The sequence below is a fragment of the Miniopterus schreibersii genome (assembly GCF_964146895.1).
Source record: "Miniopterus schreibersii genome assembly, chromosome: 2".
Taxonomy (NCBI): domain Eukaryota; kingdom Metazoa; phylum Chordata; class Mammalia; order Chiroptera; family Miniopteridae; genus Miniopterus; species Miniopterus schreibersii.
The window spans coordinates 20,229,208-20,249,800 of record NC_138102.1 but is presented as its reverse complement, the minus strand read 5'-3'; the positions used below and the strand labels follow the sequence as shown (position 1 = coordinate 20,249,800).

Below are 20,593 nucleotides of genomic sequence, written 5' to 3'. Positions count from 1 at the left end.
GGAGAGGGAGAGAGAGAGAAATAGAAACATCAATGAGAGAGAATCGTCGATCAGCTGCCTTTACAAGTTGGGGATCAAGCCAATAACACGGGCATGTGCCCTGACCGGGAATCGAACTGTGACCTCCTGGTTCATGGATCGATGGTCAACCACTGAGCCACACCAGCCAGGCTCTTTGAGCTCTTTTTTTTGTCAATACAAATATGTTTAATTGCCACATAGTGTTCTATAGTATGCATATATCATAGTTTATCCCCCTATTGGAGGACGTTTGAGTTGCTTTCAGTTGTTTGCAATAACAAACAGTGCTTTAGTCAGCATCCTTTTACATATACAAGTTTATCCTAATGTAGAGAGCAAGAAGAATTTCTAGGCCACAGAAAATCATTGCACTTTTTTGAAAAAATGGATACTGCCTTGTTTCCTTCTAAGGTAGTTTCTTCCAACTGAAACTCCTACCAGCAGTATGTAAGAGAACCTTTTCCCTACACCCTGATCAACAATTGGTGGTATCAGACTTTTCAAGTTTTTTTCTATTGATGAATTTTTTAAATGTTACTTGTGGTTTTAATTAGCATTTATCTGATTAACATGAGCATTTTTCATGTTTATTGGCTGTCTTTCTGTTTTCTGTAAATTTGTTCATTCCTTTTGCCCACTTTTATTAGGCTGTTTTGTTTCTATTTTGATTGATAGTTCTTTATAAGTATGTTTAGCTTTCTTAGCTTATATATGTTACATATTTTTTCACTCTGTATAACAAAACAATATTTTATCATTGTTGCGTACATTTTTCCACATCTGTTTGTCTTTTACTTGTTCCTTTTTTTCTATTCTAATTGGCGTTATTTCTTCCTTTAAATATTTGGCAGATTGACCAGTGGGCCATCTGGGCTTAAAGTTTGTTTTTTTGTTGGAAGGTTTTTAATTATAGTTTCAGTTTCTTTAATAGTTTCTATAACTAATCATATTTTCTATTTGTATTTATGCCAGTGTTGGTAAGTTCTGTTTTTCTAGGAATCTGTTTATTCATCTAAAATTTTTAATTTATTGGCAAAAATGTAGTGGTGTTCATTTATTATATTTTTAACTTTGTAGGATTTGTAGTGTCATATCATTTTCTTTTTCTGATATTGTTAATATGTATTGTTGCTTTTTCTTGCTTTTTTAATTAGTCACTCTTGCCAGAAATATCAGTTTTATTAATCTTTTTTAAAGAGCCAGCTTTTTTTTTAATCCTTCCCAGTGTATATTCATTTCACTTCATTTTTGAAGAATGTTTTCACTGGGTATAGAATTCTGGCTTGATAACAATTTTCTTTCAGCCCTTTGAAGATAGTATCCCATTATTTTCTGCTTTCCATTTTTCTTTCAGTCAGCTCTTAGTGTTACTGTTGCTCCTTTGAAGGTAATTGTCTTTTGTGGGGATAATTTTGATATTTTCTCTTTGTCCTTGATTTTGTACAGCTTGAATAAGATGTCTGGCTGTAATTTTGCGTGTGTTTTGGGAGGGAGGGGATTATGAGTTTTCATCTTATCCCTGTTTAACATATGGAAATTTTAAGTGATTATCTAATGGAACCTGTGTTTTCTTTGGTAGTTTCTTTTATTTGTTCTGTGTTGGAAAGACTTTGACACTCACTTCTCGGGTGTTGAAAAATTCTGTTCTGGGTTTTCTATGGAAATAATTTTAGTGTAGAGTGAAAAGTGAAGATCTAAATTATTTTTAATGCTATATCTCCAAATCAATTATCATAGCAAATCAATCATTCTAACAAAATTTATTAAATGATATTTTAATTTAACCACTTATTTTCAATTTTCATGTCAGTAGCTGCTTCTATTTAAAAGGAATATGCTTTAATCAGCTTTTATTAAATCTGTGTTCCTCACCAACTTTCCAGGACAGCACCCCTGTTTTTCATGTAAGGTGTCTGGTACAGATGTGAAGCGCTGCTCTGTTGGTGCTTGTGGGAAGTTTTATCATGAAGCCTGTGTCCGCAAATTCCCCACTGCCATCTTTGAATCAAAAGGATTCCGCTGTCCCCAGCACTGCTGCTCTGCCTGCTCGATGGAGAAAGATATCTACAAAGCAAGTAAAGGTAAAACAGAGCTAAGGAAGGGGACAAGGTTTTTCCTTTTATGTTCAGTAGCAAATAATAAGCATATTATTATAAAGAACATCAGGCATTCTCCCTCTGTTTTTCTTTAGACATATAAGCTCAGCCACTATAGATAGCATAATAAGTAGATCCGATTCTCATTCAGACCCTGAGAAGAAAATTCTGTATGTTCAAAATTACCCTTGAAAATTCTTTAAACAGGTGCCATATTGGAGGCCACCATCTCTCCAGCATTGGAGCAGACAAATTTTTCTTTGCTCTCTAGATGGGTGCTCCATTTAGGGGCCGTATAGCATAGGAGTGACAGGGCCAAACTAGTGGAGAAAATATATTTATCTTAATATAATGAGCATCCGTATAGCATAGGAGTGACAGGGCCAAACTAGTGGAGAAAATATATTTATCTTAATATAATGAGCATCACATGGGAACTAAAAAGAACCCAACTCCAAAAATTTCATTTTATATATTCAGCTGATGCCTTATTACCTAGATTCATTTTTGACTTGTCCTTAAACAGGTCGCATGATGAGGTGTTTGAGATGTCCGATAGCCTATCACTCTGGAGATGCTTGCGTCGCTGCTGGAAGCATATTTGTGTCCTCCTACATTCTCATCTGTAGTAATCATTCCAAACGGAGCAGTAATTCGTCCTCTGCTGTAAATGTAGGCTTTTGTTTCGTTTGTGCAAGAGGTGAGTCTCAGTCCTCTCTCTTTTGTTCTTTCTGAGTTCATTGGCATTAAAATATAGAGTTTCAATAATATTTCCAAGAGAGATTAACACTTCCAGTAACCAGTAACTAGTCCCTTTTATATCATTAGACATTGAAACTGTTAGAATATTAATTCTTCCATAAATTAAGCTAACGTCTGCATTTTTAATAACTTAGAATTACACATAAGTTCTTAGCATTTCTATTTGGAGCATCAAAAAATTAATCTATTTCCTTCTGCAAACAATTGTTCCATTCGAAGTACACACTTCGTGTGTCATACTCGTTAATCCAGAGCTTGCAACTGATTGAGATTTCACTTAGAAGGCAAAATGAGCACATTTACTTTTTAGTCATTTATGTCATATTTTATCATGTTTTGGTCTGGCATTGAGGAAGGCTGGATGGTTTACAGCCAAGGCAACATATGTGGTGGTGGTAGTTAAGAGCCAGAAGTGCAGGCTGTTGATATTTAGGTATGCCAAGAGATTGATCAACTAAAAACAATATTGTGTCCCTCGGGGTCAGTGAGCTTGAGTTCGTGATAAATATAAAATAGAACTTCTTTAGTCGAATATGATACAGAGTATTCATCTTTTTGCTTTAGGAGACAGTTAATTTGGTGAAAGTATGATATTTTTTTTAATAGAATTTGGGTAGTATGATAGATCTTCAGTTGTTTTACTTTTGTATCTCTCATTTTTAAAATAATAAGAGGAAGTAGGCAGTAAAAGTTTAATAAATGGTAGTCCTTTTTGTAACAACCAGCTGGGTCCATTGTATATACTGCTTTCAGTATGTCAGAGTTTTGTAAGCACTTGGGACTGTCTGCCATTAGAGGGGAAGCATTGTGTCTTTCTTCACTAGAACAATTATATATTTGTATCCTGCTCTGAAACCTGGCTGGTACATGGAGAAGTAGGTCTGAAATGTTTCATGCCACATTGTAACAGGTGACTGAAATAAATCAAACACTCAAAAGAAATAAAGTTGCCTCAAATGTCTTTTCCATCTCCCCATCCCTAAGAAAGTAATGATAGGATGGAAATACTGACTTAACCAATTGAGTGGCTAGCTTTAGAGGCCTTTTGACAGATGAGTGTTGATGAGAACATAAAGTTTCTATCACTTTGTTAATATTTTATTCTACCATTCTAGGCACTTTTACTGGGGGGGGGGTGTGCATTTGTGTTTCTCTTTGCATGTGTGCATGTATAACTGAGCCAACATTTAAAATATTAAGTTACTAACACTCAAGTTGACTGACTTTGGAATACATTCTGAATCAGTCAAGTACCATCAATATATTAACCAATATTTTCTTTGGCTCTATTTCATTCAATAATTGAGAACAGGTATTTTCAATTTAAAATAGGTAGAAAATGGCCCGTTGTCAAGGAACCTAATTTTGTAGAAAATCTAGCCATGTTGTTAAGTTTAACTTACATGCTTTGATTAAGGGCTTGAGATAATGGAAACAGGGAAAAACCCATGTTTTAACACTAGGATCTATATTTGCATCTTATCAATTTAGCAATTATTCTAAAGATTTACTACATTTAAATGCCTATTTAAGCAAGATTATTTAATTTCCAAGTATTTTAAATGAAGCTTTGTCCAGTAAACAGAAACTTTCATTTTTATTTCCAGAATTTTATAGAAACTTATTCAAAATAGATCAGATGTTGGGATTTGAGAAGGCTTAAAAGTTTTTCAGAAATAAATAATATGTAATATGTGTTCTTTTTTTAAAAAAATATATCTTTGTTGATTTCAGGGAGAGGAGGAGAGAGAGAGAGAAACATCAGTGATGAGAGAGTCATTGATCGACTGCCCCCTGCATGCCTCTCACTGGAGATCGAGCCCGAAACTCGGGCATGTGCCCTGACCAGGAATCGAACCGTGATCTCCTGGATTCTAGGCCGATGCTCAACCACTGAGCCAAGCTGGCCGGGCAATAATATGTATTCTTTATTCATTATTTGTAGTAGAGGTCTCTGTTTTTTAAAAGAGGCCTAATTGTAATAAATTCACATATTAAAAGGAGTACTTTAATAATTATTTATGTTTTGCTCTTAGAAAACTTAGCTTGTTTTGTTTCTTGCCTCATACAGTTTTTCCCTCCTCTGAGAGGATTTTTCTTAGTTCTTGGTTATTGCTTGTTTACAATCAGTAAGCTAATTTTTAAGGACACAGCTATCTAGAAATATTTTTAGAAATGTTTCAAGGTTTAGAGGAACATTGTTCCTCCCTTACCCTCCTCATGGTGCATAGGAAGTGTTCGGTCATATTTCAGTGTAGCGTACAGGGGTGGGCAAAAGTAGGTTTACATAATACAGTAGTTAATAAATAATAATACAAGAATAAACTCTGTTTCTCACACTCACAACTGTAAACCTACTTTGCCCACCCCTGTGTATTACTCAGCCTCTTTCATCTGGAGGGTGGTGTAAAATAATAGTTAGCTAACATCTGTGCCTTTCTTTGTAATCGTAATTTTAAATGGAGAAGTTAGATTAGGGTTTTCTTTTAATTTTAATAATAATAGAAATTTATTTTGCATCTATAAATCAAACTCCACTAGATACTATCTGAATGAATTGCCACAGTTGCCCCAAGAAGTTATTTCCGTATTTTATGTGCATGAGAATGCAGAAGCCCAGATGAAGTAATTTACCTGGAGGTAACACAAGTTGTTAAATAGAGGGACCAGCATGTGTACCTGATCTTTCTTACTTCAAAACCCATGTTTTTTATACTACACTAGTTTTCTCTATTAAATGTATGAAATTCACTTGACATTATATGACTTTTATTACCAATTAGCAATTTCAAGTTCTATTCTGTTATCTGAATCAAGGTATTTCTCAAATATCTCAGTGTAGGCTAGCACCAAATGAAGATAAGATCCACAGAAAAAGTAAATGGTATCCACTTTAAAAACAAAACTCTTTCCTTTTCTCAAAATGATCTCTATGAAACTGCTGTCATGGTTTGTATTATAAAGTCCTAGATCATTATAAACTGACCAGTAACCAAATAGAGAAATTTCCCCTGGTCTCACAGTTCCCTAGGTTTAGGAGTGGCCTTTCACTATGTTATGAACTTAACTAGGGGAAAGGGAATGGGAGGGAGAGAAGAAGTGGATGTCATAGGTGGGTTAGAGCAGATCTTATGTTTTCCTACAAATAGGATAGCTGTATTGGTAGATCAAAAAGACTGTGTGTGTGTTTTAAACCCTTAAGTTGGTACTCACTTTATATCACAGCAGAGAAAAAAATTAAATGGGTTGTATTACCTAGTAAAGTTCAACAAAGTATGCCCCCTTTAAAATCATATATTGTGCTGATAGAGAAAAGCTTTCTTCTGTGGCAGAGAAAGCTGGCATCTGCTTGAGTATCTCAAGACATGAATAGAGACAAGGAGAAACTCACTTCTTCCTTTAAGTGCTACTTGGTACATTAAAGGTAGATCAGGGCTTACTATGTTATGTAATAATTCTTATTTCTAGCAGTTAAGTGGTACTGTATTTTGTTCTCTGGGTTGTCATCATGGTACTTCTAAGTATTAAGGAATGCGGTTTTATTTTCCATAGAGAGCTTTCCATATGGTGTCAAATGCAGTTTACATCTTCAGATTAATTTGGAGTTTTCTTCTGGGTATATAGGTTTCTGTATAGGGACAAGGCATTGAGTGTCTTAAACTCCCTTTAATAACTATAGAAAGCTTTTCCTGTCAGATCTTTCTTTTTCTTCATACTTTCTTTTTTCCTCCCAACTTTAAGCGCAGCTACTCAATAGGTGCTGGTTTATTTTTTCTCCTCATGGAATCATGGGTAGTTTCATTGCAGCTCATCTCTTTCTGTTTGTTTCGTATAGGGCTGATAGTTCAGGACCATTCAGACCCCATGTTCAGTTCATATGCCTATAAGTCCCACTATCTACTGAATGAATCAAATCGTGCAGAGTTGATGAAATTACCTATGATTCCTTCTTCGTCAGCTTCCAAAAAGAAATATGAGAAAGGTAATAATCAAAATAGTTTATCTCTTGCTTTTATTTTTGCATTTCCTTTTTTTTCTTTCTTTTTAAATGAAGGGGGGAAATGTATGCCTGTCAAGCACCATCTGTTGCTTTTGATAAATTCTACCTTGGTGGTTGTGACTGTCTTCATATGGCTGCAAAAATTATTAAAAAGGGCTTAAAATAATTCCATTTATTAAAAATTTTTACCTACTCTTCTCCTTGAATAAATTCTCACACACTCCATATATCTATGGGTTATTAAAATTGAAAGACTTGGATTTTGCTTAACAGAGAGAAATATTCTAAGGGCTCTCTCTCCTTTGCCTGATGTAGAACTAACTTTCATGTTAGAGTAGAATAGACACAATATAATTTGTTACTAACTTTCAACTAAATAGTTGTTAAATAGAGGGAAACCAGGATACTGATACTTAAAGATTTGAGTTTAGAATACATTCTGTCCTTTTGTTTCTTAAATGTTTTTGTTCAGTTGCTATGAAAACTAGTTGCCCTTCTCTTAGGATACATTGGTGGGCAGCTGAGACGGATTCCCTAAATACTGGATATTGAAAGGCAGCCCAGCTGAGCTGAAGAATTGCTTATGGATAATTTATCCACAGAGAATCAGGAGCTAAATGTTTATTTATATTCTCCCAGTTAATTTAGTCTGTGGGGAAAAAAATCTTGTGTTTAGCTTTGCATAGTTTACCTGTAATAAAGGTAAAAAGTGGTTTAACTATAATGTATTATTTGGGAAGTTACTATCTCAGCGGGTAAAATAAATAATCTGGAAGATGAAAGCCTTTCCTGAATGCATTCCCATTATGATCTGGGGCTAGGTTCGGATTCTTTAAAGAAAAATTAATTCATACTTAACATATTGCATACACATTGGAAATGTGCCTCTTTTTTTTTTCTTTGTGTTGCCTGCTTGATATATCTTTGTTCTTTGTCAGAATTCTTAAGTGGCAACCCTTGCCTAAAAGAAAGTATAACTAAGCAAGCTGATTAGAACCTGGAGAAGTAGGTTGGAGAGGTATTAGGTTTTTTTGTTTGTTTTCCATTGAAGTCCACAGTATGTCACCTTACTGGTGACACCACCTACTTCCAAAACAAAGATAGGCATAGGCCTGACTAACCATTAATGCAATAAAATTAGACTACCCGAAGCATTTTAGGAAATGCCTTATTTTCCTGTTGGTGCCATTAAAATTAGATTAATTCAATTGTTGCTTACTTTGTTTTCAGTACTCAGTTTTGACCTTGACATAAATTGAAATTATTTTGAGCCCTCTGTTTGCTTAGCTTGAACCACATCTTTTCTTGCATCCTAAAGCAGTTTTCTTGCATAGCACCAAGGTGGATCATTCATATTTTTATTTTTCTATTTCCCTTGTGTTTTGGGGGGGTTTTTTGGTCAAAAAATCATGGTGATTTTCACTGATGATTCTCAGTCTGTATTTCCTCTGAAATAAGACTTAAAATTCAGGACTACCCCATAATGTTAAAAATGGCCAGCCTTACTTTTCCTCATCAGCTCTAATAATCACATGCCCTCTAAAAGCTATATGCAAAGGCTGCTCTCCCTGTTGGTCATTTCTTTCTGTTGGAAAAAATGGATTTTCTCATTTTAGTTTAAACTTACAGAAGAATTTCTTACCTAGGCTAAGAACACTCAGACAGCTAATCTCTGGGTTGGGGAATTGGAACCATTAATCCATATTGAGGTTTGCAGACAAAGGAAAAAATCCCAATGATTGAAGAAAAGCTTTTAAGCAGAGGAAATATAGTAATTTAATTCATCACTGATTCTATATGGATTTTCTTTTTGTTTTTATGTTAATCAGTTAGAAGTTTGAAAGTCTGCAGTAAGATAAGATTTTCTGGAAAATTAAAAGCAAACCCTCAAAAGGTTGGAGCATGTGATTTGATAAAGTTGTATAGAGGGCTCCTAACCTTTAGCTAATGAGACTTTAATAAAATCTTAGTGTACTGTGGGTTATAGACCTGATTTTCCAATGGGAAGATGAATTTTTTTTGTAGTAAATGTCTTTATCATATTTCATCTTCAGTGGTTGACATCCTTCTCTGTTACTTGTTGAAATACCTATTAGAAATACTGACTCTCCTCTCCCCGCCCCCAAATCTTTCTCATTTCTTTGCATTTAGTAATATTATTTTGTTTTGTTTGCCGCACCTGTTTTGGTCTTAATCCAGAGATCATTCTGTGTAATTATAAGAAGAGGATTTTGCTTAGGGGAGTTGGAGGGATCTCCTCACTTGTGGTACTTCATTCTACACTGATATTTACTTAATTTTATGCTATAAAGCAGTGGTTCTCAATGTGAAGTCAGAAAAAACTTATGTAAACAGAACTTTTGAACTGTGCTTAATATTAAACAATTCAGTATGATGATGCTAGTTTTGTTATTGGATTCAGAAGTTCTGATTGGCAGTTACATATTTCTTTGGTTAATAAAAACAGGAAAAATGTTACGTTTAAAATGTAAGGGGTTTGTTTTTGGCTGATCATGTGGGTTCATGAAGGGAAGGGAAGGAGATCCTTGGTGATGAAAACATTGTAAACCACTGCTCTATAGCCTGTTTGACTTTGTTTATTTTCACTGAAAAGGTAATGATGATGTCTGTAATCACTAACTTGAGCAAGTGCGATCCTTTTGCTTTTTTGTATCCTTTTATGGGAAGACAAAAGTACTGATCAACCTATTGCCTATTTTCATTCTTGCTAATTTTATTATAAAGGGATTTGGTCGACTATGGCACTGGATTAAAATACAAAGGTGACCATTATTTGCTTTCTTACCTCTCAAGGAGAAAAGAAAGTAAGTTGCTACATATTTCTTCGAAAATCTGCTCTCAAATTTACTCGATTAAAAAGTTGATTCCCCTATTTTGTCCTATATTAAGAGTTTTAGCCGCCTGCTAAACTGATAGCTCAACAGCCCGCATTTTACAGGGGTGAAGAGTACAGTCCTGTTTCTCTTACTGTTCAAAAGCCAAGTTTCTGGCCACTGAAGCCCTGAAAAGAGAAGACGCTAAATCTGTTCATTTGCTTTCTATTTTAATCCATCACCATAGATATGACTCCATCCTTTGTTATTTCCCCCTGTTTGAATCTGATTTAATGCACTTAAAAGATAACTTTCTCCTTTTTCTTTCTTTCTCTCTTCCCTCTTTTCTAGTTATTAAGACTGTTTATTTGTTTCAAGGTGGAAGATTGCTCTGCTGCGAGTCGTGCCCAGCTTCCTTCCACCCAGAATGCCTGAGCATAGAAATGCCAGACGGCTGCTGGAACTGTAATGACTGTAAAGCTGGCAAGAAACTACATTACAAGCAGATTGTTTGGGTCAAATTGGGAAATTACAGGCAAGTTTTTCCAAGGACAAAGAGGAAGTGTTCAGTCATTGTTCAGACCTAGGTTCATAATCTGTGTACAAACTGGCTAGCAGACAGGTAGAAGAGCAGAGCTCCCTCCTTTAAAAAGAGAGAGAAGAAACATTTTGAGTCTGGATTTTTAGAGGATGGAAAGGTTAGTTGTGGATTTATTTTTATTTTCTGATTGGTTGGTTGACATTTGCTTTTAAGTTCCAAACGTTGTTTTATACTAATGAACTATGTACTCCTAGATTTTGGAATAAGAATTCTTATGTATGTAATGGGGAAGATGTTGTCTTTGCACTCTAATTAGCCTTATATTGACTTGTGATTTCTAATAAAATCAAGAGTTTTTTCCTGGCCAAAATAGCTCTCTTTGCCCCTTAACCTGGTCCATCTTAGTTCTAGCTAAAAGCTCTAACCTGTATGCAAAGAGAGAGCTTTTTAGGATTTAAAGAGAGAAGTTGTTTCATTAAGAGCCTTTAGCTCTTAAGAGAGTAAGAAGTATGTGTGTTACCATTATTTTAATAAAACTCTCCTTTAACAAGCCTTCATCGAACAGGAATAGTGATATATTTTTAAAACTCTACATTCTGCATTTTGAGGCATATTTTTATTGTTTTACTAAGAAAATAGATACTATTCAAGAGAACACAATAGAATTCTGCTTTTCTATTAGAATCCTAAGTAAAATATATTTCTAGAGAATTTCAAACATACTGAAATTTATTTTAGCAAGGGCTATTTTGTTTTCTGTTTTAAATATGCTGCTTGCTTACCTGTTTAATTTTTAAAACCTTGTTTTTTAGCTGAGATAAGTGGCATTAAGGTTGAGATACCCCCCCACACACACATTAGTTTTTTTTAAGATATGACAGGAAATCTCCAAGTCCTAAAAAAATTGACAGTTTGAATACATAAAAAATTTTCTACTGTATGGAAAACAATATTGTAAAGTTTTTAAAAGCAAATGTCAAGCCAGGGGAAAGTGTTTACTTTTCTACTTTCAATAAGAAAAGACAAATACCTAGGAAAAAAGGAATAAAGTGAAAGAGCTAGCTTGCAAAAGAATAGCAAATGGAAAATAAACATGTAAACAATGCCCAGCTTCACTAAAAAATAAATGTTCATTAAATACAAAGAGAACCCCCCACCCCAGAACAGACTGGCAAAATTTAAGAGAGTAATAACTTTATGGCTAGGGAGGGCATGGGGAAACGGGTGCTCCCCATGAGGCGGTCTGGCATCACGTTTTAAAATTTTAACTGTGTATACTCCTTGACCTAGCACTGCCCTTTCAAGAAATTTATCTAATGAAAAAATATTGGACAAGCAGGCAAAAATGTATGTATTAAGGTGTTTGTTGCAGAATTATTTGAAATAACCCAAATGCTCAGTCCACAAGGGATTTGCCAAATAAATTGTAGTCTATCCATATTGTAGAATACCTTGAAGCCAATAAAAGAATAATGCGAGTCTGTGTAGTGACGTGGGAAGATATCCATGATACATAGTTGAATTTAGAAAACATGTTAAACAGTATATACATTATCTTTCCATGTATTTATACAATTTTTTAAAACTGTAGATCTAGATACAATATGTTTCTAATACCTGGAAAGAAATACGTCTAATATTAATGGTCTGAGGCATGAGATTATAAGGAGAGGCATTTTCAGTTTTTCTGTTATACACTTGTGCATTGTTTTATTTTTAAAAGAAACACACTGCTTTTATAATTAAAAATATATATCTTTTGGGGTGAGGAGGGTCATGGGTTTGACAATTAATAGATAGACATCCTGGATAAGAAATATCTAAAACAGTATAAGAAACTTTAGCTCTTCAAATAAATTTCAGAATATTTTCTTTTTATTTAATCTTGGGGGGCTCTTTTTTGAGCCATAGTTGACATGTTAGTTTCAGCTGTACAACATATTGATTCAGTATTTGTATATAGTATTGCAAAATGATCACAAAAAGTCTAGTCAACATTTATCATCAGGCATAGTTACAATTTTCTTCTCTTGTGATGAGAGCTTTCTAAATCTACTCTCTTAGCAACTTTCAGATACATAATACGGTACTATTAACTATAGTCACCATGCTGTACATTACATACATCCTTTTTAAAGATGTTGTAAATGTGAAATATCTTTGCCTTAACTTAAATGCTTAAGTTTTAATCATATTGCATTTAAAGAAGCCCAAAGCAGTGCTCCAGTTCACATCCCAGGGAGGTTTTATATGCAGGTCAGGTTCTTCCTGTATGTTCTGCAAAGACTTCCATCCATGAACTAAATCTTAATGTATTTTTTCCAGTCAGGCCCAGCTGGGCCACATGAAGCTGTTTCTTTTCAATGACTAGTTGCTCCAGTGTGGAGCTTCCTGGGGGAAATATGAGGACCTGGAACAGCTCCTGGCAGAAAGTGTGCCTCTTCCTGACCCCATGAATACAGTTATCGTGTACATACTTACTGCCTTAAAATGGTTTAGAAATAGCCATTTCCTAGCCCACTTTGAGGGAAACCAAACACTGATTACACAAAATGGTGGTTGGTTTTGTTTGAACAATTTGAGCACAGGTTCTTACCCACGTTTTTCATTAATTTTTAGATGGACAGCAGATACCTTTTAGATGAAGCATATTCAAATTCTGCACTATAACCCTGAGAGTGTGGCCATGCTGTCATTTATCTTCTAAATAATACAATTACTCATTAAGTCAGTGGTATTATTAGGCACCTATAAAATAAGTGACTGAAAAAGTTTAAGTTTTTGTATGTTTACTGTTCACATTGATGGTTTTACACACTACAAAAGCTTCACCTTTCAGTTTCTGACTTGCCCAGATGCTGGAAGTTGTCACATGCGCTTTACAGATGGTTTCATTTAGTGATTGCTGTGGTTTCAGTCATTATGGCATGAAACAGTTCTGTTTCATTCTGACCCAAAGTCCATGTTTATTATGATCCAAGATGAACTAGATTCTGAAATACACACTGATAGAAACCTAGTACATTTGACCAAAAAGTATTTACCCTGGGTGATTAGAAGGTCAGAAAATGCTAATTCAAATGGGAGTGGCTATTCTTTAGTATCAGTTTATTTTCAAGCGAGCCCCTTGACTACTAGTAATAAGCTTTTATGCCTAGGACAATGTTGGTTTTAAGAATACCAAGTTTGGAAAAAATATGCCTTTTCTAGGATAGAAATTTGATATTGGTAAACTGTGATACTGGTGAATTCTAATTCTTAAAATTATTTCATTATGCTTTATAGTTTATATTTCATGATACATATTCTGTTATAAATATTAATATTTTATATTTATAGAAAATTTTATATTTAAAGAAGGAAACTAGATTGGGTGTTTAGGGCCTAGTTTGTTTAGTCTATGTTCAGTATTTCATTAATAAATTCATTAATCAATATGATTTTAAATGCTGTGTGGTTTGAGCAGGATTAAAGATAAACAAGGTATTTTGTGTCTCTAGAGTCTGAATTAAAGCTGCAAAGTACAAAACCTTTTTTCAGTCCTGCCAGCTATGTAAAGAATAGTGTGATTTTCATCCCCTTGGTCTAAAATTGTTTTTGTTTTCAGATGGTGGCCAGCAGAGATCTGCAATCCCAGGTCTGTGCCACTGAACATCCAGGGCCTTAAGCATGACTTGGGGGACTTCCCTGTGTTCTTCTTTGGTTCTCATGACTACTATTGGGTGCACCAGGGCAGAGTGTTCCCTTATGTTGAAGGAGACAAAAGCTTTGCTGAGGGGCAGACTAGTATTAACAAGACCTTCAAAAAAGGTAAGTTGGATGATGTTTATAGTGGCCCGAAACTAAGGCTCCAGTGTTGATTTCTCAACATCTTCCCACTTGCATATGACATGTTCCTGGAACTCTAGAGAATTTTCACCAGGCTTTATGATCCAACATCCATGCGTTTCTAATCCCATTGGAATCATATCAGAACCTAATCAATTAGAAAAATACATTTTCAGTATAGTAGGCTCTCTGCTGTGTATGTGAAAGGAGTTTCTTCAGTGATCTTTCTAGATAAAGAGGTTTTTCTGGGAATAGTGTTCTTAGTCAAGTGATGTTCCTTTACCACAGAAGAGTAGTAGAACTCCCCATGAGGAGCCTTACAATTGTTTTTGCAACAAGTTACCAGAAAGTTTGGCTTTCTGGGTGAGAATAAAGTGAATTTAAGTCTAGTACAAGGTACAGAGCTTCCCGTGGGTTCACGTGGAAGCCTCTGATCATTGAAGTAGAACCTCATCTTTGAGGCAGCAGCTCGCACAGAGCAATGTTCAGCCAAAAGTGAGTCATATCCTATTTCAGTGTTACCCTACCCTGGTGGTAAGTGGTTATTTCCAGAAATGATTTTAAAAAGAAAAAATTGGCCTGATTCAGTGCATTGGGGAGGCAGAGTAAAACTACTCTCCTAACGGTTTTTGTTTGTTTGTTTTTTGGCATTTATATACTTTGTTTGTTCTTATTGGCAGCTCTGGAAGAAGCCGCAAAACGTTTCCAGGAATTGAAAGCACAAAGAGAAAGTAAAGAAGCACTAGAGATTGAAAAAAACTCAAGAAAACCTCCTCCTTACAAACACATCAAAGTGAGTTTTTACCGGTAAAAGATTGGTATTTGACGGGCAAGATGAAGTGCAGTGCTCTCTCAGTAGTTAGAAGGCCCGTTTTGACTTGTGAAAACTTTTGCTAATTTCCGCCCAGTCTTCTATAAAACACAGAGCTTTTGTTGGCAGTGTCAAAGTCAGATGGGAGTGAGGGAGCTGGGGGCAGGAGCTGTGGGATGAGGTCTTTGATAAACCCTCTGGCACCTAGGAGCGCCACATTTGATGGGAAATCCTGTTCGCACTCTGCCCGGTTATCCTGCTACCAAATAAGAATGGAGATATTTGCCCCTTTTATCTAGACAACCCACAGTTGTTTTCAGTAGTGAAATTGCCGTCAATAGTAGAATGAGCCCGGCCGGGCGTGGCTCAGTGGTTGAGCGTCGACCTAGGATCCAGGCGATCGGGGTTCGATTCCCGGTCAGGGCACATGCCCAGGTTGCGGGCTCGATCCCCAGTCAAGGTTTGCAGGAGGCAGGTGATCAATGACTCTCTCATCATTGATGTTTCTCTCTCTCTCTCTCTCCCTCTCCTCTCTCTGAAATCAATAAAGATATAATTTAAAAAAAAAAATAGTAGAATGAGAAATACACAGGACAGATAAGTGAGAATTCACATCAGTTTTTGATATTTTTGTCAATAAGGAGAGGCAGTTCCTATTCTTAGCTTATTTGTGGGGAAATTACAATTACAATAAGGAGCCTTTCTCAGAGTCACGCTGCAGAGCAGTAACTGAGCCAAGAACAGCATGGATGTTTCTGATGTTCTGTTTAAATTCCTCTCTCTCATTTGTGATTTTGTTTTCTAGGCTAACAAAGTCATAGGAAAGGTACAGATCCAGGTTGCGGATCTGTCAGAGATTCCCCGCTGTAACTGCAAGCCAGCTGATGAAAACCCCTGTGGCTTGGAATCAGAGTGTCTGAACAGAATGCTGCAGTATGAGTGTCACCCACAGGTGTGCCCAGCTGGAGATCGTTGCCAGAACCAGTGCTTCACAAAGAGGCTCTATCCGGATGCAGAAATCATTAAAACGGAGCGGAGAGGCTGGGGCCTCATGACCAAAAGGAGCATTAAGAAGGTAATGTGAGACAGGGGCACTGGTGGCATGGATCCTAGACCAGGCCTGTGCCTCTCAGATGTTTCAGCGGGGATAGAATGCTTGGGGATTCATGGCAGACTCTTGAAAGTTCCCAAGTTGACAATTTGGCACTTCTTAAGCAATGAAATAGCTGTAGGAAGTGGTAGTAATAAAATGCACATAAACTTTGTCTTATGATCAGTCATAAAAAGGAGAAGGGACATTGGTCATTTTCTGTTTGAATTATGTTTTACTTGTTAAGTAAAATAGATTTAAAAGACCTAGTAAAGGCAAAATAGTAAAATTAAAAATTTACTGGGATAGGCATGCAGGAAGCAGCCAATCAATGACGACTCTCTCACCATTGATGTTTCTATCTCTCTCTCTCTCTCTCCCTCCCTCTCTCTGAAATCAATAAAGATATATTTTTTTTAAAAAATTACTGGGATAGAAACTAGCAAACCCAGGGCTTTGCTCCAACATCATAATTCATTAGCCTTAAAACCATGACCAAGTTAGTCAAGCTCCATGAGCCTCAGTTTCCTCATCTCTAAAATAGACATAGTAATCCCTGCCCTACACGTCAGCGTTGTTGCTAGTCTCAAATTAGATTGTATATACAAAAGCAACTGGAAAACCTTAAGTACTTTGAGGGAGTTTTGCAAAGCAGTCCCTTTGTTTAACACAGAAATGCCTGTCTGTTGCAGAAAATTTTCTAAATACAATTAATTCAAAGAAAAAAAATGAAAATCACCAGTATATCCTACTATTCAAACAGAGGCTCTCAAACTTGAGAGATTCTGAGAATCTCCTGGGTCCTTATTAGAAACAGTAATGCCTGAAATATCTGGGACAGTATATTCTGCATTTTATAACAAGTCCTCGCCCTGCCCCCACTTCCACCTCTCCCCTGCTTGCCTAATGCCAGTATATAGAACTTGGAGATGTAGTCACGGAGAGAGGTGGACCTAGGTAGAATTTTTCATTACTCTTTACATATTTCTACCTTTTAAAAAAATCACCTTTGTGCCTGGCAAGGTGTGGCCCAGCAGTTGAGCATCGACCTATGATCCAGGAGATCACAGTTTGATTCCCAGTCAGGGCACATGCCCGGGTTGCTGGCTCGACCCCCAGCAGGGGGCATGCAGGAGGCAGCTGATCAATGACTCTCTCATCATTGATGTTTCTGTCTCTCTCTCCCTCTCCCTTCCTCTCTCTGAAATCAATAAAGATATTTTTTTTTAAAAGAGAAAAAAATCACTTTTGTGATTAAAAAGTACCATGTAATATAATAAAGAAAATCAATACAAAAAATACAATAGAGTGAAATTCCTCCTTCATCCCTTCAATTCTTGGTCTCACCAGGAATGGCCATTGTTAATAGGTTTGTATGTAGACTTTTAGAACTTTTTCTGTGCAATTATAAGCATTAATGCATATACAAATATATATTCATATATTCTTATTTGTAGGGTTTTTAATAAATGTGATCATACATACTTTTCCTACTTAATATATCATAAATATATCTGTATAACAGTACATAGAGATTTCATCTCATTCTTCTTAACAGTCTCATTGTATTCCATAGTAAAGTAAATGTACCAAATTATGTACCATAATTTATATAACCTATTTTCCAATAAATTTATATATATATATATTTTTTTAAACAACGCCTTTTATTTTTTAAAAGACTTTTTATTGATTTTTAGAGAGATAGCAAGGGGGAGGGAGGGAGGGAGGGAGAGAAAGAGAAAGAGAGAGAGAGAGAGAGAGAGAGAGAGAGAGGGAAACATCTATCAGTGAGCCTGCAACCCTGGCATGTACCCTGATCAGTAATCAAACCGGCAACCTTTTGGTGCACAGGACATCACCCAACCAACTGAGCCACACCAGCCAGGGCTGTATTTTTAATTCTGTAGGGAACATTCTTGGTCATCTGTCTTCATGCACCTGTTTCTATAGGTTAGATTGCTTGAGATGAACCTCATTCATTCAGCACCTATTTGTGAAGCTTCTTCTATGTGCCAGGTACTGTTCTAGGTACTTGGAAAAACAGTAGTGAACAAGACAGATGATGAACAGATACCTGATGCTGAGCACCACTAAATGCTGCAAAGAAAGTTAAGCTGTCAGAGGGGATAGCTGGCTGCTTTAAATTTAATGGTTATAGAAGGCCTGGGGAGGTAACATTTGACCTGAGTGTGAGAGGGAGAGAGTCACAGAGATACATATTGAGAAGAGCATTTCAGACTGGGAACAACAAGGACAAAGGCCTTAGCGTGCTCTGGAACAGTAAGAAAGCTAGTGCATGGGGAGGGGAGGGGAGGGGAGGGGAGGGGAGGGGAGGGGAGGGGAGGGGAGGGGAGGCTTCGTCTGGGGCTAGATCATGTGGGCCTAGGAAATTTCTGGAGCGTTGTAGCAGGGCGTGACTGGATCTGAGACCTGATGTATGCATTTTCTCTTGCTGCCTAACAGTATTCCACACACTTGGCAACTTAAAGCAGCACACATTTTATTATCTCAGTTTCTGTGGGTGAGGGGTCCAGGCAGTGCTTAGCTGGGCCCTCTCACAAGTTGCAGTCAGGGTGATGACCAGAGCTGAATTCTCACTCGTGTGCCTCAACTAGGAAAGGATCCACTTCCCTGCCTGCATGGCCGTTGGCAGAATTCTGTTCTTTGCACCTGTAGGTCTGAGAGCTTCAGGTGTTTTTTTGTTTGTTTCATTTGTTGTTATTGTTTTATTGTCCTTAGCTTCTAAAGGCTGCCTGCAATTCCTTGCCAAATGGGGTTCCCCAGCATGGCTCTGCTTCCATACAGCCAACAAGGAAGAAAGATACTCCAGCAAGATGTGTGCTAAAGTCATAATGTAACAAACTCATGTTATCACATATATCCGTCACCTTTGTCATGCTCTGTTGCAAGTCACAGGTCCTGCTCACTCAAGGGGAGAGGATCACACAACCATGTGAACACCGGGAGGCAGGGATCATGGGGGCCACCCTCAGAGTCTGTCTGCCACACTTGGGTTTCAAAAGAATAACTTTGGCTCTAGTATGGAGAATTTATGGTAATGGAGAAAGTGATAAGAAGGAGACCATTATAATCCAAGAGAGATGATGGTGGCATACACTTCTAGGGTTGTAGTTGAGCAGGAGAGAGGAGGTTGGCTTTCTGACAGATTGAAGGTGAAGCCAATAGGATTTGCTATGCACTGGATATGTGGGTTGGGCTGCTCCGTCAAAGGCCATCTGCATGTAAAATATTAATGATTCAAAATTTTTAATACTTTAATGCCATGAATATCACATATACACATTTTTGCCTATGATTTCAGGGGAATGTTTAGAGGATCCTGAAAACTGTCGAGTTTAATTTCATTTTAACACCTGTTTTTTTTAATCCTCACCAAAGGATATTTTTTCCGTTGCTTTTCAGAAAGAGGGGAAGGGTGAGAGAGAGAAACATCAATGTGTGACACATCGATTGGTTGCCTCTTGCACGTGCCCCAACCAGGGCCAGGGATCAAACCTGCCGATGAGGTACACACCCCTGGCCACACTTGAACCCAGGACCCTTCAGTTCATGGGCTGGTGCTCCAACCACTGAGCCAAACTGGCTAGGGCTCTTTTTAATACCTTTCAATAGTAGCACTTATTCTGAAACATCTTCTAATTTATTAAATTAGTGGTATACAGTTGACCCTTCAACACCTAGAGGTTAGGAACACTAACCCCACACAGTCAAAAATTCACATATAACTTTTTTGACTCCCCAAAACTTAAGTTGTGCCATGGGAGATTGGTTCTAGGACCCCTTGTGGACACCAGAGTATGAGGATATTCAAGTCCCCTGTACAAAGTGGTATACATTGCCCAGCTAGTGTGGCTCAGCAGTTGAGCATCGACCTATGATCCAGGAGATCAAGGTTTGATTCCCAATCAGGGCACATGCCCAGGTTTGGGGCTAGATCCCCAGTAGGGGGCGTGCAGGAGGCAGCCAATTGATGAATCTCATCATTGATGTTTCTATCTCCCTCTCCCTTCCTCGCTCTGAAATCAATAAAAACATTAAAAAAATAAAATGGTGTACATCAGTACATACAGTCAGCCCTCCATCTGTGGACTCCCAGCCTCAGAGGGAAAGTAGTACAAGTATTTATTGAAAAAATGCATGTATAAGTGGACAGGTGCAGTTCAAACCTGTGTTGTTCAAGGGTCAACTGTAATTAAAAGAAAAGAAAATACAATCAGGGTTATTCTGCCCTTTAGCACTTGAGGAATTGCTAATGTAAGACCATTGATCTTTTACAAAATAGCTAGAAATACACGGTCACTGAAAAGCATTATCATAAAGACTTTGTAGGAACATGGAAAAGATTTTTGGTACGTTTAGGGGACAGAAGCCAAATATGAAACTGAAAGTACACAGGCAGTCCCCTTCTTTTCACACTTAAATCCTGACAGTGTGTGCCAGAGTCAAGCAGGGCACTTCCTGCTATCAAGTGGTTTCTTAGAAATTGAAAAATATGTATAAATGCTAAATTACACCCTGTCTTTTTGCCAGTCTTTAAGGGGAGATTTTTAGCATGTTTTGAGGTCTTTATTTTATTTTTATTCACA

General features: G+C 36.9%; 1 protein-coding gene across 3 annotated transcripts in view; it reads left to right on the top strand.

The window, feature by feature from the left end:
• NSD3 (nuclear receptor binding SET domain protein 3) overlaps positions 1 to 20,593 on the top strand; it is a 92,525-nt gene that overhangs the window by 60,623 nt on the left and 11,309 nt on the right. For 2 of the 3 annotated variants that reach the window (XM_081127051.1, XM_081127050.1), the window contains 7 exons: positions 1,905 to 2,102; positions 2,644 to 2,817; positions 6,715 to 6,861; positions 10,092 to 10,248; positions 13,862 to 14,064; positions 14,763 to 14,875; positions 15,699 to 15,968. In XM_081127051.1, the coding sequence (XP_080983177.1) occupies positions 1,905 to 2,102; positions 2,644 to 2,817; positions 6,715 to 6,861; positions 10,092 to 10,248; positions 13,862 to 14,064; positions 14,763 to 14,875; positions 15,699 to 15,968 (1,262 nt within the window). The remainder of the gene's footprint in view (positions 1 to 1,904; positions 2,103 to 2,643; positions 2,818 to 6,714; positions 6,862 to 10,091; positions 10,249 to 13,861; positions 14,065 to 14,762; positions 14,876 to 15,698; positions 15,969 to 20,593) is intronic. The other variant, XM_081127052.1, reaches the window with a different exon arrangement.